Here is an 18168-nt window from a genome sequence, read left to right as displayed (position 1 = left end):
GGAGAGGGGGACAGTAATGAGGACAGGATGGAGATGGACCTGTTGATGGGAAAGCCTGGAAAAGGAGGAGGTTGAACTTGGCTTGACTGGTACTAGAGAATGTCAGTGGGGATTCAGTCAGACTAGTAAAAATATTAAAATGGATTTTGAGACAAATAACTGGACTATGGCTGATGGTAAACACTGGAAATAAGAAAACACGGGAGCAGGGGGGTAATTAGAAGACTGAAGTTCCCCAAGTGAAAAACAGAAGATCTAGGTCTCTAACGGCCCAAGAAAGAAGGGAGGAGAATTGACAAACCCAAGATATTTTGAAGGAAGAATTTAGAGACTTGGATAGGTTATTAGGTAGATATTTGGGACATAGAGATGCCAGCGAACTGTACACTTAAAAATGGTTAAAATGGTAAATTTTATGTTACGTACATTTTACCACAATAAAAAAGTGACAGAATATATTTTAGTCTTGAAAATCATATACAGTTTCATATACCTATGAGAAAGATCCAGTATCTTGTTGTAGTTAGAAGACTGTAAGATTCAAACCTTAAAAAAACCAAACCAAAACAAAACAAAAAAACTACCAAAGCAATCCTGGGTTTGACACTTGGTATGTGATCTTGAGAAAGTCTAACTCTGAATCTGGTTTCCTCACCTGTGAAATGGGAATAATTAAAACCTTAAACAAACAAAAAGGTAAAAAAATAAAGTTAGAAGTAATACACCTTACATGGACAAAAACACTATTTTTTTATAGCATTTTGTTGTGCTATATAGGGAACATACAATATCAACATTCAAAATATTTAGGAAATAATTTAACAGTGAGAAAAAAAATCATAAAAGGCTCCCAAAGTGGGTTAATCAGCACTCTGTTTTTCTGTATTCTATGATGACTCAAAATACATATTCAAAAAATATAGGCTAATTAGCAGCTAACCAATGCCTAAAAAAGAAAAATCTCAAAAATTCATGTGCATGCAAAACATAAAACAAGTCAAATCTCTGTAAATTTAAAAGAAATTCAGTTAATAAATAATAGAAAACACTTAATAAGCACACTTACCATCCCCGAAGAACTTTAAAAGAACATGGTGTAAATGAAGTCAAATTAGATACTTCTTTCGTAAAATCTATACATTCACCTTGAAACCCTGGTTTACTGAATGCTTTGAGCTACAAGAACAACAACACAATAATAATTAAACGGAAAACAATTATTTGACATCATCACAAATAACAACCTTTAATATCACATACTTAAAAATTCAGCAAAATGTTAGATTTGTTTTTTATCTATTATCAATGAATTTATGTTAAGGATGATGACATTCTCCTTAAACTAGCTCTTTTTAAAACATGTTTCCAGGAATGAAATGTCGCCATTTATTTACTATTTTCATCTGTCCTTTGTACCACATTGTGGGCACAGAGGCCTAGAAGACAATTCTGCTGATAAGAGTAAATCAGAATCCATCCTCCACTGAAATGTGGACCTTGTCCGTCATATTATTATGCCCTGTGGTGAGACTAGATGTATAAAACAGTAAGTGATTTAGTGCTAACCACGGAAGAGGTTTAGAATAGAATGGGGATAGATGGTAATGTCTTTTCTCTCTCAGGTCTCCCTGATCCAGAGTTAATAAAGGAGAGAAGAGAGCATGAGCGCATGCTCACAAGAATGCCTGTGAGAGCACAGGAGCAGATGGTGGGGAAGATAATAATGATGGGATTAGTGGAAGATTTATGGTGAAGAAAGAAAGATGTCTGTCTCAGGTATTTCAGCTTATAGGCTTCAGTTTTCTGATAAGAAGACCTGAAATGTATAGCTTACAATTATATACAACCACATTTCTACTTTAGTCCTTTTTGCCAAGAAAAATCCATGAAATCTCAACTATAATTCCCTTTAGACCAGAGATATAATAATCTGCAACTCCAGTGGCCTCCGATCTATAATAGGAAAGAAAAAATTAATGAGCCCTATAAATATTTCATAATACAGTGGAGACTTGAAATAACATGGCCCACAGGTCCACCCCACACTGACAGGCCTGCACTGCAGCAGCGGACGCGTCAGAATGAACGATCCGCAGCATCACCCTTTCTCCTGCTTATGCTGCCATCCAGAACAAGGACTCTCTGAGCAGCTGACATTCACCTCCCTCATCTTCCCAAGGGTCCTCTCTTAGAAGAATTGTTTCGTGGCTATCTCATTCTGCTCTGACGGTACTTGGTCTGATATCAAAGATCAGCCAAAACCAGGGAAGTAAGAGAAGCGATTCCCCCAGGACCTGCTGCGGCTTGCACAACACGCCTCCTACTGTGAAACCACGCTATACTTGCAGCATTAAGACACCAAGCATCTCCCTGCCATAAAGTGATGTGTCCAGCAAGTTTCTGTCAGAGTCCTTCTGGTAAACACAGGGAGAGGACAGCAAGAAAAAGAAAGTCCAAAACAAGATAGACTTATGTTTTTTAACTTAAAGGTTTATAAAACATGAGGCTAAAAAAGCAAATCATTTTTAAACTCCAAAAATATAGATAAATTTCTCTTGCATGCAAATATTATCTTAATTCACAATAAGAATCAGAAAAGCCACATAAGAACAGAGACCATACTGTCTTGTTCACTACCTGTACTCTTGGTTTGCTGAATGAATTAATTTCATATTGCTAAGTTTAAGATTTATACTTCATCATTTCACCACAAAACATCAAATCTTGGACAACTGACAATGCATTTATTAGATGGTGTACATAGTAGCCACCTCTAGTTTTTTGTCTGTCTTCATACCCAGAAAAATTAATTAAAATTCATACACATACACAGAAATAATCTGTCATAAAATATCTTTTTAATTTGATGGTTTAAAATGGTCTAACTTAAAAAACTGGGTTTAACGCTTATCTGAGTTTATTTTTAATCCCCCGATGAGATGTAGTATATGGTTCACTCAAAATTAGACCATCCCTGCCAAAATAATGCCTCATTTTGATCTCCTTATAAATGCCTCAGAATAGGACAATTCTCATAATAATGTTCTGAGGATCATCCACACAGAAACCAACTCTGCTTTACTAATTATAATGATTAAATTGTGGTTTCTACACTTGGTGAAATTAAGTGACAGAATCTTGGAGAAATTAAGTCCTGAGGGAAACCAGCTGGATAAATCACTGTGTTGGCTTCCTTTCCAAATCAATGCAGATTAAATATACGAAACATCTCAGACAGACAGTTTAGAACCTAGGCAAACAGTCAGATGAACAAGAGATGAGTTTTTTCAAACTATACCCAGCCCTCTGTGCCTTGTGGGCATGTCTCAATCCTATCTGCTCCCCAAATGTAAGTGTATGAAAGCAGGGGGTGGGGAAAGGCATGCATGTGGTAACTGGTTTGCTTTTCATATATATTATTGTATTTCTTCATTAGAACTACCCTTTGAGACAGAAATTATCACCACTTTATGATGAAGATTTTCTAGAAATGTTTTTTGCTAGGTAATTTTCACTTATGATATACATGAATAATACATAATAGGTCTTTAATCTGACAAACTAAAAACGCATAAACTTAACTACTGACCAAACAGGAAGCTGTGCTCAATTTATTCTACAACATCAGCAGCATTTTTAATGTGATTTTATTTACTCCAATACTAAAATAGTTTCTATGAAGAACTTTTCTTCCATGTCTAAATAAACCTTTCTCCAGCCCTTTGGACCTCCCTCTAACAAGCATGCCAAATGTTACAGAAAAGTTTTATTTCCATTCTTCTACTACATCATACCTTTTTCATATTGTGTTATATACTTCTCACATCAATTACAATTTCAACAAGAATTTTATTGATCTTGAATCTTACTGATATTTACATAAAACTGTCATTTTCCTATAAGCACAACTATTATAGATCCTGTGATTACTTTAAACTTCAGTTGAGTAAGGCTAAGTCATCCAATACAAGAAAATATCCAGTTGCTTTTCTTGGCTACAATCATGTATAAAACGGAACAGGGGCTCAATATTTAAAGAAATACAAGCTTTTAATTATATTTGCAAATGGACTTGAAAAAGATTCTAGAAACACAAGGTACATGATTAAGTCACAGTGGGTAACTGGTTAGAATTGCTAGAGAATGGTGTCTGCCTACAACATCCCCTGAAAACTAAATTTACTTTCAGAAGATTTAATCTAGTAAGCTTTCTGATATTCAGGACTTGCTAAGAGAGAGATGTGACATTATGCAGATAATCCACATTCTCTTTGGGTTTTGTTTTGTTTGGGGAAAAATTAAAAAATAAAATGCCACCTGCTAATAATGAAGAACTCTATAATGATCCTGTATATCTTGAGTTGGTAACTGGACTTAGTGACTGAACTTTAGCCTTAGCAGAAAAACAATCTTCTTCATAAAAGGTGGTGTTGTACTAGTATCCCAAGGAAGATGTATCTCATCATAATATGCTTACAGAGCAATCATATTTTACTATCATAACTCTCATGATATATGTCATCTCTGTTTGCATACATTTTCTGGCTTTTCCCCTCTCAAGTTGCTTGAGGTTCCCCTTAAAATTCCCAGCATAAAAAAACAAATACCCCTTCGATTTGAACCCTGAGATGTAACTTCCTCCTTATTCCTCAGACAGGGAAAATAAGTACATAAGTACCCCATCTGAACACAGCATTTGTATGGCCACTCTGTCATAACTGCCTGTGAAGGAGAAAATACTTTCTAGTAACTGAATGGAACCAGTATGTCAGCCACGACCTGTTCATGTTTAGGTAAGTATAAACAAGAAAAACGTCTGAAAATTTGGTCCACTGAAAATAACAAGAGCTTTGACACTGGGTGAACAGAGGAGGCTTTGTTCATGTGTTACTAAATATCCAGCTATCATGTACCTGTCAGAAACATTTATTTCACAAGGCAATAACTGAGCCATACCCAGAAAAATGAAGTTGGGTTGATTTCTCTGGGCGTTTTCTGCCGCTTCCTCTCTCTTCAAGTTGGACTGGAAGTACTATCAAGAAAATCCTCCCAGCAATCTTCCCCAAGCAAGGAAGTCCATAAAAAAAGGAACAGGGAGGTAGGAGGGGGAGAAACAGAGCTTAAAAGAATGGGACTTTTTTACTGGTAGTTAAAACTCAAAAGATGTATAGTTTGAAATTCATCCTATTTAATTCTCTTAATCTACTCATGTTATTTTGATTCATGGTTCAAAAAGTTCTTTAAAAACCCACAGTGGAGAGTTTTCAGAAATTCAAAATAAAGATCTGGCAGGAAGTGTCTCTAAATACAATAACCAATTATATTCAGAAAGGAAATGCTCCCAATAGGCCTGAGCTAATCAGAAAATAATAAAACCTGAAAGCACTGTGAATGGAAACGTGGTTAAACTAAGCTGGTCTCAAACATACAAACCCTGACATGAATGTGAGAAACACAGACATTCAGAGAAAAAGATTGAGCATTATGCAAAGGTAGCAAATGCTAAATATTTAAAATTAATCACTATATTTGGCTTTTGGGCAGCAGTTTTTTTTTAATTTGTTATTTAAAATGAAACAGAGAAAGCAATGTCTCTCACCCCCTCTACAGCTGTACTGATCATATCATGATATGTCCTTCTCTGATATAAGACCCTGAAAACGTGGTCTTGTTAACTGGAGTCAGATATCAGAAAGGTCTATTTTGCTAATTCTAGTTGGGTGATATGGGACTTACTTAAATTCTGAATCTTGGTTTTGTTTTCTATAAACAGGATTAATACTGACCTCACAGAGTTAGTATAAGTATTAAATTGGCACAATTTCTAGCCCTCAATAGATAATAAACAGACAGTAGGCTCCAGAGGATTGCCCAATCCCCTTCAAATTATTAGCACACTAGAAATGAAAACCTAGGGTTTCAACTTCACTAGCTCATTGAAGAAACATTTGTTCTGATGCAGGTATCAGAACTACATGCATGTAATCAGCATGCCAAGTCAGTGATTTCTCCATGGTAAATTTGCACCTCCCAAGACAGCTTAATATGTTGCGAACAAAAATGAGACACTGAAGAAAGGATGGGCAACAAGAAAGAGGTGGCAGAGGTTCAAAATGACCCCAAAATGGTCAGAGCTGCAGCTCTGTCAGGAGAAAATGAAAGTATCTGTGACAAACGCAGGCCAAACCAATCGCTAACAAAGACGGGCACTCTTCTGCTTGCACGTACCGTGTACAATACAAACTGCCCTGCCTTATAGACACAGAAAAGTTATCTGAGGGAAACAGAAAGATTTGAGAGAGAAGATATAAATGCTTTTAGTAAATAATTTAACAATTACAAGTTAAGAATATTTTTAAACATACCAAATGTGGAGGTTCATTTATTCCAAGTGGTTCCTGAAAAATATATTAAAACATTTTTTAAAATATAATCTCATAATCTTAGTTGCCTTTTTGAATGTGTTGAAAATTTCCTTTGAAAAAGAATTTTTTAATGGTCTGACCAATTTACTAGATAATTTGAACTGTCTATAACCTTCACATAACCTACTGAATTCTCTTATAATTTTAGTACTTATGACTAATTCATTTTGAATAATATTGTAGCTGGAAGAAAAACCTACCCCAGGGCCCGTTACAAAGATGGAGTGTGAATTTCTGACCATTATTTCATGGGCACTCTTATTGTTCTGCAGTGTTGGTTATCATCCAAACCGGCCACACTCTTTCAACAACTTCATGACTTTGCACACAAGGAGATTATTCCCTCTTTGTGAAATGCCCTTTCTGCCTGGAAAAATTGCTTTTATCCCTTAAGCTGTCATTCAACACATCCTCTTCTGTGAAAAGGTCCCCAAATCCCCAGGCACTGAGTGTTCCCTTCCTCTGCTCCCCCAGCACAATCTACACACTTTATTTTCTCACTGATTGTACTATAATTAATTGTCCCTACATCTATCTCCCCTAAGAGACTGAGACTCATCAGGGAAGTCTCATTCATCTTTTATCGCCGGTGTGATCAGCATAGTGTCCAGTGTATCAGAGGACTAAAGAAACGCTGTTGAACAAATGAACTGATCAAATTACAGAGCCATCTCATTCATGTGTTAGTATCTACTAGCTTTCTATGTGGTCTATAGAAATTCACATATGCTGTTTCATTTTCTCTATATATACACATAATTTAAAAATTCCACTCTTAAAAAGTGTGAAAGGATACAAAATTATAGCTAGATAAGAGAAGTAAGTTTTAGCATTCTATACCACTACAGGACGACTATAGTTAACATTATTATATAGTTTCAAATGGCCAGGAGGGGTATATTGAATGTTTCCAACACAAATGACAAATGTTTGAGATGATAGATATATTAATAATTACCCTTATCTAATCACTATCCATTATGTCTATCAAAACATCACTATGTATCCCATGAGTATGTGCAATTATTAACTGTCAATTTAAAAAACTGTCAGGGTAAAAGGTTAAAAAAAAAAAAAACAGTGTTTCCCACTTATTCAGTTGCATACTATTACATGCCACTGGCACTGGTTATCTTTATATTTCACTCACCAGTTGGATAGGTCGTATCGACATGATTATATTATTTGATCCTCCCCAATCAAAAAAGCATTTGTATTTCCCTTTCTCTAAAATGTACTGCTCTCCACAGAAGAACTTCTGCTGGTAGGCAACCCATCTAGCAAGGGAAAAAAGAAAAAAGAACACAGGTGATGTTCAATCAAGAAAACAATAATTTTAAACCCAAAGAATCTCTCAAGGTTCTTAAGAGTAGGGGACAACTTACACTCCACTTTTAACGTGAATGGATCTTATTTCACTGCCAAAGCCAATTTCTTCTAAGTCAGAAATTTCCTGATTTGTAATGTCAATAAACTTCCCACTTTCTAGGTCAGATTCAAACAGTGTGATAGAAGATTCTATAAAATTCTAAAAAGAGGAAGAGGAAAGTTTAGGAAAACATGCATTTTGTTTTATGGACTGCTATTATCTTAGCACAAGTTCACATACTCGTGGGATAATTGTCACATAAATAACTCCAGGAAGAATTTTAAAATGGCACAGGAAACACTTTTATAGTCACTGTTCCTATATAGTTTAAAGGAAAAAATAAGCCTGAATTTACTTTAATCAGGAAGGTATAGCATTTTTATATAAATGGAAATTAGTCAACAATTAGTAAACTGCTGGGACTTATAGGCCATCATATGTAACACTAATTGTAAAGAAAACTAGTCTCACTGGTGCTAAAGGAGCAAAAACTACATAAAACAAAAGTGAATATATAATGTGGGCAATGCAGGAGAGGATTCTATGAGCTTAAATGTAACAGAAAACATAGATACAATCTGCTTAACAAAAAAACTGTTCATGAAAAAATCAAAATGAGGACAGGAAATTTAAAAGAATTTTTATAGTGGGCAAACATATTTAAAACAAAAATATCTTAGAAAAATAAGACCCAAATAGATAAGTTAGCAAAAGGACAGACAATTGAAAAAGGAGAAAATAACATTAAAAACAAATATCCAAATGTCTAATTTCACTAATTAAAGAAATTCAAATTAAAACAATTACATAAAATTTTCACTTTTTAAAATTCAACTAAGAAAATTGATTTTTTTCAATGTTTTGTCAGAAAACATTGCTGGTGGAAATACAAATTGAACAACTATTTTAGAAAATAATTTAGAAATAATTAAAAAGAAACTGTTCATGTTTTCTGACCCTGAAATTTTTCTTTAAGAAAAGTCTCCTAAAAATAAGCACCACATGTACTCACCAGCAAACTGGTTTCCCTGATCATCACCTAAGTGCACATTTGGGAATAACACCAATTGGGTATCAGACAGAGGTGGGGGCTGGGGGGAAGGGATGGGTGCATACCTACTTGATGAGTGCGATGCGCACTGTCTGGGGAATGGACACGCTTGAAGCTCCGACTCGGGGGGGGATGGGGGGGCATGGGCAATATATATAACCTGAACTTTTGTACCCCAATAATGAGCTGAAATTAAAAAAAAAAAAAAAAAAGAAAAGAAAAGTCTCCTAAAAGAATTAAATGGTGAGCAATTTATATGCAAGGATGTATTATTTAGAATAGTAAAAAACTATTAATATAAACAATATAAATGTCTAAAACATAATTTAATAACCCTTGCTACCTCTATCGCTTGATGGGATATTAAATATAATTAAATACAATTACGAGTTTTTAACAGTTAAATGTATTGTATACTTACTACTGACCAGAGCTTTATGTACGTTACTTCCCAAATTGCTACCACATGAGATTACACTACTATCAATCCTATTTTTTTTTGAGACAGAGTCTCACTCTGTCACCCTAGCTAGAGTATAGTGGCATCATCATAGCTCACTATAACCTCAAACTCCTGGGCTGCAGCGATCCTCCTGACTCAACCTCCCGAGTAGCTGGGACTACAGGCACACTGCACCACACCTGGCCAATTTTTGTATTTTTTGTAGAGTCAGGGTCTTGCTCTTGCTCAGGCTGGTCTCAAACTCCTGACCTCATGCAATCCTCCTGCCTCGGCCACCCAGAGTGTTAGGTTTACAGGCATGAGTCACCTCACCTGGTCCTATCAATGCTATTTTATAGCTAAGGAAACTGAACAATTTGTCAGAGTTCACACAGCTAGTGAGGGGCAGAGATTGAATTTGAGTCCAGGGCTGTCTATTTAAACTACCCTAAGCTTTTAATCACTGTCAGATATAAACATAAGGATGAAAGAACAGTAAAAAAACTCAAACTTATAAACATCAGTAAGATTAGATTTTTTTTCTTAAAAAAATTTTTTCCTTAAAAAAACAGATTAAGAAATTTTTAAAAATTAAGAGAGGTTACCTTTGGGTACAGGGAAATTTAACATTTTACCCTACATTTTTTTTCAAATTTCTATCATATATGTTAAAATTGGAAAATATAGAATATTGTTTTAAAAAAGTCCTCTTTCCCCCTTCATTGTTCATAAATCAAATTTTATGTAAATCAAATCAAATGTTATCAATTTCTGTAAGTCTCATCAATATCAATTTTCTTCCCTTTTTAATACATTAAAATCTAAGTATATAAGACTTCTAGGTAAACACATTTTATATGAACAAGCAAAACAGAATCCCCTCCCTGAAAAAAAAGCAAGGCATCTATAAGGAGAGCGAGAAAATATGTTTAAAAAACCCTCTTGCATATACTACTTGTCACTTTTCAAGGATTTTTAAATTGCTGGCATAGCTGGGTCAAATTTCACTTGAAACTTTAGTATAAAAGATAAAGGCTTTTTACCTGAAATTTTTATTATAAGATAATTTCTAACCCATAACTGTTTTCAATTCCTCCTTGAAAGTAAACCTTTGGAACCTAAGAGTACCTGCCACCTTCATTACTTTCACACGGTTCTTAAAAACTGGGAGCTCAGTAGATCATTATCACCATCCCCCTTTTTATTAACACTTTATTTTCATAACACTTTTGCATTTATCTTTTTTGAGCTCTCCTAATTCCTAATTTTACACACACGTACACACAATATGCCATTTTCCAGATGAGGAAATCAGGGCTCTAACACCCTATAAGTGACCTACCTTAAAGTTCCCAAAACAAGCTTCCCAATTGGGCTATGATTTACAACATTGGTGCCACATCAACAAACTTGATTATATTGACAACGTAAACCTCCATCATCCCAGGAATTTGGACATGACTCTGTTCCCTGCAACCTGAAAGTGTGTTAGCCAGTTCAAGGTGACCGTGAGGATATGATGTGATGATGGCTGAAGGGAGCCCAGTCTGGGTCCTGGTCAGGAACCAGTCATCTATCACCAACAAAGTCACACCCAACCATAGTAAGAAGGTTCCTCAACAGTTCTCAATTATAGGGACCTCCCCTCTCCCACTCTGGTGACTCTGGAGCTCTTTCTCTCTGCTTCTATGTCCTCTGCTCCTACAACTACTTGTTCTACTCCCTGTTAGAACTGTGAGAATGGGAGAGCAGGGATGAGCTGAAATATGTCATCATCACTGTGATATGTTGGAGTAAAACAGGACAAGGACAGAGCATCATGAATACAGATATGTGCCTGTGTGCTGTGTGTGTACCCTGTCATTTAGAAATAACTTGTGTTATGCTGGGGTATACTTTACTTGAGCAATGATTTGCACAAATAATATCATATGGGTTGTCAGAGAGTCGTGGCACTGAGGACAATGACGAGCTGGGAAACAGGCTAGAGGCATGGGCCGCTGGCAACAACGCAGACTAGAGATGAGCAGAGCAGGAGGGACCTATTGCCACAGGGCCCAATACCAAATACAAGTGCTGGCAGCATATGGACTCACAAGTAAATTTACTAACATGGCTTGAGTTTGTGTTCTTCCTACACTGTCTACCATTCCCAGGGACCTGGCCAAGGGCCACAGGAATTTCCTAATTGGTATCACTCTGCTCTTTCCATTTTCTACTTTTGTTTATTCATGGTTCTTCTTGCCTTTTGGCTTTTGCCTTCCATCTTTTTCTATATACTTCGTCCTTTCTGAGCCACTCTCCTGTTTTGTCCCTCTCTGTATTTTTCTCTCAAGCCTACATATATACGATAGCTAGTCTAGTTAATTAGTTGCTCTCAATATGGTGTCCCTGCTGGGCAGAGCTCTACCTCTAAGCTAACTGCCATGCTCAGGGTCACAGGCTAGTCCTGGCTCCAGTCACCTGGGAATGAAACTCCATGGTCACATGTACAAAGTGTGGTTAAAAAAATATGCAGAAAAAAAATCCATAAAACAAAAAACTTCTAACTGCCTTTTTCAGGAAGTGACCAGAATAGGGACTCAAGTCCTGTCCAGAGTAAGCCCTGTGAGGTTACCAGGCTACTACCTTCCCTGATTTTCTAGGCACAATTAAATAACTCTGAAAGTCACACAGAGTAAAATGGAGCTCTTATGCCGGAGAAGAATGAACAATAATGGAAAGATCTTACAAACTGTATTCCATTTTGTATTTTAAAGCACTTGGATAGGTTACTAGAGTCTCGGGTATAATACTCCCTACTTTAGAGAAAACTAATGAGCAGTACTTCAGGCCCAAAGATAATTCCTAAGGATCAGTAATTTGATTACTTTTAAGTACATAAAATCTCTCAGCTGAGTTTTTGTGCTAGTCTCCAGTGGGCAACATGGTATGAGACACCACTGGAGAGCTGATGTATCCGTTAGCTTAGGAGAAATGTTCTCCATTGCATACCACCTGGTTTCAGGGGTCTGAAATGAAGCCTACAGTCTGAAAATCGTAACAAAAGCAAGCCTAAAAGTTAATACTCAGGAAAAACAAGCACACCAAGAAAGTTTTATTAAGGAAGCCAAGGAATAAAAATTCCTTAATCCCTGGAGCCTAAATACATTCCTTTTGCTCCTCTCCTTTTTAAAAATAATAATAATAATAATCAAGTCCAAGTCAATGTATCTGAATGACTCATTTGGAGTTAGGAACACAGTTCTGGTTGTCCTTTCCAAAGCACTCCACGACACAGATCACATTATCCCTAAGGAACATGTCCGGTATTTGACCTTCGTAGATCCAGAGTGTTCCATATACTGGAGCCAGGACATCTGAAAGTTGCATTGTATTATGCAGCTCTTCTATCTATCCTCCTGTTTATTTTATATTACTTCCACTGAGATCTTAAATGCCGTACTTCACTCATTCCCAGGTTGGAGACATCTGAGAGTCTGTGTGAGGAAACAATGTCTCATAGCTCTCCCTGTTAACTCACGGAGGGCTGTCACAGTCACATGAGCTTTAAGAACTCCTTCCCAATTATGTGCTATGTCTGGGGAATATATAATTTTTCTAGGCATAACTTGATAAGCATGTTTTTAAAGCATTTTCACAATACATATATATATATAAATTTTATGTTGTCTAAATATGTATAAAGTTTTTAGTATATTTCATCTGAAAATATTTTAGTGAACATAAATTTAAACAATCAAGTGTCTGACAATCAAGTAAATACTAATTTGTTATATATGTATATTGGTCTATAATGTGGCACTGTATTTATAGCTATAAATGGAATGCTAATAAGCCTTTGACTGAATAAAATCCAGTTTTCCATTGTTAAGGTGCTTTTTAAGTCTAAGCATTTTGCAACAATGAAAAATAGATAATATCACATGAGAGTAAGGCAGACTTGCCCTGAAATCACAGCTTTACACTTGGGCACAGTATCTAACCTCTTCAACCCTCAGTTTTTTTATCTGTAAGATAAATCGTAAGGGCCTCTACCTCATAGTCTTTGTGAAGATTATTAGTGCAAGCATACACGTAAAACCAGTAGTTAAGTACCTTACAAATGTTAGGATTATTGTAATGAGGACTATGATAACATCTTTAGCTATATGCTAACAACTAATATTTTAAATTTTTGAAAAATATAATTTAAAAAAAACAGAAGCTTTTCTTTGAAGGGCATTTTTACTTATATCTAACAAAACTGTGTCATCAGTTTTGTATACGCCCAAACTTCTGTGTGCAGCAGTAACATGCTCATTTATGCCAATTTTTCTACTGTGCATTAGAGACCCTATCTATATCAAATATGTCCTAATTATTTAGCTTTATAGTTACAGTATTTAAAACTTCACATTTTCTACTATTGGGAGATTTCAACCAGGGACTTGGGGTTTTGTGTTTTGTTTGCTTGTTTTAATCACAATCATCTTTGGAAGATACCATCACATTCATTGCTAAACATTTCCAGCATCAGCAATGCCCCCACCCAACTCTCTTTTTCAAATAATATGGGAAAATGTTTAAGTTATTCAATACTGGTTGGACAATGCTTTTGAATGACCTGTGGTTTCCTCAATGAATGTGGTCACAATGACCTAAAAAAAAAGTCTCTTTTTTTATTTTGTCTTGCTTGCCTCGTTTAGTGGTCAAGAAAGGCATGGCTAAGTAAAGAAAATCTGTGGCCATTGTGTATTAGAATTGTGGACTAAATACTTCAAAAGTTATTTATCCATTGCTCAAGCAATCCCAGTGCCTAATTTTCAGTGGACTGTTCTATATTTCCTTCAGGTAGAACTGGTTTCCGACTCATTTGATACAGTCACCAAAAAGATCCTTCTAAATCATTAACGCAATCATGCTCACTAGGCCCCAAATCCATCAATGGCTCAAAATTATCTGGCTCTGGACTCATCTTCCCAAAGTTCTTCCCAACTTCCTAACTTAACCTCATTTCCCCAAACACACCACAGTTTCACTTATAGGAGGGTTTCTCAGCCTCAACACTATTAACATTTTGAGCCCTACAATTCTTTGTTGCTGTGGGCTGTCCTTCACATTATAGGGTTTTAGCAGCATCCTTTGCCTCTACCCACTAGATGTCAGTAGCGTAAGCATCCTCACCCCCCAGACATGACAATCCAAAATGTCTTCAGACACTGCCAAACGCACCCTAAGGGATAAAATCACCACCAGCTGAGAATCAATGACATACAGCCCTACTTTACACATTAACATGTGTTCATCAGGTCTTGCTAAACAGTACCTTCCTTTTTCCTTCACCCTGTCTTAAAAATTCTCCACTTGGAGCTAATACTTTCTTGAACTTCAAACTATCATCTTTTCCACAAAGCTCTCTTTACTCTAAGAGGGGGATAACTGACCAATGGACCTTTCTCTGGGTAGTACCCTCAGTGCTCTGTACTAATCCAATCATAGTCACATGATATCAAACATTCATGTAAGTGCTATCTTCCCTACCAGACTGCCTGCTCTGTGAATGCTGGGACTAAGCCTCTGGCCACTAATCTCCAGCACCTAGCACAATACATCTAACAGGTGCTCAAAAATGACAACAGACGAAAAGTAAAACTAAATATTCTCTAATACTCATGGCAGTTAAGAAAAACAGGCAAGTCATAAGGGCAGTTCAGTTTCATGTCCTTGGGTGCTAGAAACATTTTATAACCTCACAAACTATGAGTGGTCATACCCAATTTTCATGAACAGATAAAACAGGTAGAAAATTAAGGATAACGAAGTTAACTCACAGCTTGTAAGTACCGGAAAGACAAGATGGGGCCACTTAATGCCCCACAAGCATTTCTGTCTTCAAAGTTCCCTTCTTCAAGTAAGAATTGCTGGCCTTTAAAATGTTCTTTTTCGTAGGCAACCCACCTAGAAATACAGAGGACACCCAACTGAGCCATTGATAAAACTGTAGTCAAGAAAGCAAAAGAGAGAAAATCATGATAAAGCTCATAGTGACTCATCTCCATATTCTAAAAAGCAACACATCTGCCTTGTTTCCATTTACAAAGACAGACAAATGGTGTGTACTTCGTGGATTGATAGTTTTTATAGTTTGAAGGATTTTCCCAACAAAAGGTTAATTGTAGAACTGAAATAGAGCAATGCTCATTAAATATTTGTGGTGTGACTTGCTCACACAGCCCAACGTGCTCAGAGAATAGTTTGCCAAGTAAAAATAATAGAAAGAATATATAGCCAATGAGAGGAGTTACAAATCCACATTGAGATCCAAAAATAATCATTTTTATTTTACTGATTAAGCCCTTCTAGAGCCACAAAATGACTATTTTATTAAATCAAGGGAACCTCTCACCAGATCAAAAACACAACACAGGAGGGTTTAGCAAAGAGGAACTGGGAAATGTGACTAAGCTGGTATTAGCCCTGGTGCCCTACATGAACACAAAGACATCTGTAAACACTTATGGGTGGGAAATGTTGGTCCCACCACCTTCTTGACATCTAATCTGAAACTTAAAAATACCATTAGTTGTTAAGCGCCTCCATGAAACTTGTTTTTATATGGAGTAATCCATAGTATCTAATGCAATGTGGGCAAAGATGGTTCATAAAACAAGTTGACTTGATTAAATCTGCCATTAGCTGCACTGTGTAGTTAGGGAAGGAACCCCTTCAATTGGGCAGATTCTAAGATGACAATTCTGAGCTGCAGGGTTGGGGACTTTGGAATTCAGGAGCTTGACAAAATGAAGCCTAGGAGGACTGCCTAATATTGTTTTTTCTTTATCCCTAAGTACAGTTGTGAAAATATAAAAGATATTCTAAAAAACTGTTTTCATGGGGCACAAAATAACAGTAGCTATTCAGAAATCATTAATCCTTTCTTGGTTTCCATGTGTATTTATGGTGGGCAATGCGGGGTCCACGTCAGTTGGAATAACCCTATAAACCCATTTATACATCCTAGTATATATGTAATATGTAAAGAAACTAACAGTAGTAAGTTTCAAAAAACAACTTTTAAATCTTAAGCTTTCTTTTGTATAAATAAGGCTACTAAAAACATGCTTTTAATTATATCTGAGTGAGAAAAGGAACAAAAGGTATAGAAGATCTTATTGTTAAAGGACAGATTAAGTATATCTATTACATAATGACAATCTAAAAATCTGCCCAGTTTTTCTTAATATACTGTTTTGATTAAGATTCAATTTATATATTCATCTGCGATATTTACAAATAAGTAATATCTGAGAAAAATTAAGAAACATCAATCAACTTCAATTTCCTCAGATTCCTTGAGATGAGATAGGCATGAAGAAGAGCCCATGCTACCTAGAGATAAAATTACACAGTTAACAAAAGCAAAACATGGTAGAAATGGTGAAAAAGTAATGACGTCAGCTGCTCATCTTTAAATGGGGGCATTGCATTTTTCTCCTGCAATTTCATATAAACACAAAACTGTGTACACTGTATTACAAGCCATATTTTCTTGATATTTTTATGAAATAGCTATAAAAAACAGAGAACAGTGTACATCACACTGAATTTTAGCAGATAATTTTTTATGAAGCAGAAAAATAGTTTTAAATCAATCTATTTAATAGGAAAAACATTTAGATTCCAAAGAGAGGGAAAGGCAAAAATATTTTACAGCAGGGTTAACAAGAAACATGTGTGTTCACAAACCAGAAAATACTTCAAATAAATACAACACAATAAAAATGTGTTTATCTAAACCATATTTACTCTTCAAACTCCAGATTTTCAAAATTCAAAGATAGGAATTATATGATTACCAATATATCAGACTAATAATTGATATGACCTGCATATCAGGTATATTGTAGTCTCTTACATTACCATTTTGGCTGGTATGGCTATCACTTAATTTATTGCCCGAAATTGCAAAGTCTAAGTCTGTAAATATAGACCTTTGGAGATCTTACACAAGTCATCTAACTTCGATGAATATAATATTTTAGTAACGTCTTTTGCTAGAATAGCATAAAAAAATTATACGTTGTTACTGCAAATATCAAGAGATACTAATAATTTGGAATGAACTGATGGGCACACATGGGTACAGAAAGAAGTAAAAATTGTGGGAAATCAGGAAGTGGGCAGGGGGAGGAGGGTAGGGGTAAAAACCTATCTAACAGGAACAATGAACAATATTCAGGTGATGGGCACACTTGCAGCCCTGACTAAAACATTATAAAAGCTATCCATGTAACAAAACATTTCTACCCCCTTAATATTTTGAAATAAAAAAAATTAAAGTAAAAACGAGAGAGAAAGAAAGATACGCTTAAATTAAACATTCCTCAATAACCAATGTATCAACAGAGAGACACAGAATGTTTCTGGAGGGATTCTGGCACTGGATTGACAATGACAAAGTATGAGAAAAGTTTCTTCTCCATGGTTTTAAAATAAAGGCACATCCCAGCCTGGTCACGGATTTCCTGGGGTTTCTGTCACAGTAACTGCTGATTGAGACCGGGATGGTAGCAATGATGGGTGGACTTGGGTTTATACCCAGGGCTTCCTCAAAAGCAGTTCAGGGCCAGAAGGCAACCAATGTCAAAAACCCTTGATTTTGGAAACACACAACCCAGACTACTTCTTCAATGAAGGAGGGCTCACGGCCGAGGTCCTTGGCACCTAAGTTGATTCAGATCAACAGAATTCTAGACAATAAAAACTGGGGCTCTCATTCATGTTTATAACCTGTGAAAAAATAATTTTATCTTGCAATTCTTGTCTTCTATATGGTGTTTATAAATACTTAGTGTTGAAGTTTTAGAAATCATTTTCTACATTTAATCTATTTCAAAGT

At 35.9% G+C, this 18168-nt stretch overlaps 1 protein-coding gene across 1 annotated transcript in view; it reads right to left on the bottom strand.

Annotated features, from left to right (window-relative positions):
* Positions 1-18168, bottom strand: part of CRYBG3 (crystallin beta-gamma domain containing 3) — a 104671-nt gene that overhangs the window by 23927 nt on the left and 62576 nt on the right. Inside the window, exons 12-16 of the mRNA XM_069472475.1 lie at positions 15101-15227; positions 7811-7953; positions 7576-7702; positions 6366-6398; positions 1067-1176 (exon numbers count right to left, since the gene is read on the bottom strand). Coding sequence (XP_069328576.1) covers positions 1067-1176; positions 6366-6398; positions 7576-7702; positions 7811-7953; positions 15101-15227 — 540 coding nt within the window. The remainder of the gene's footprint in view (positions 1-1066; positions 1177-6365; positions 6399-7575; positions 7703-7810; positions 7954-15100; positions 15228-18168) is intronic.

Source organism: Eulemur rufifrons, chromosome 7, assembly GCF_041146395.1.
Source record: "Eulemur rufifrons isolate Redbay chromosome 7, OSU_ERuf_1, whole genome shotgun sequence".
In the NCBI taxonomy this organism is placed as follows: Eukaryota; Metazoa; Chordata; class Mammalia; order Primates; family Lemuridae; genus Eulemur; species Eulemur rufifrons.
This window is presented reverse-complemented; position numbering and strand designations above follow the sequence as displayed.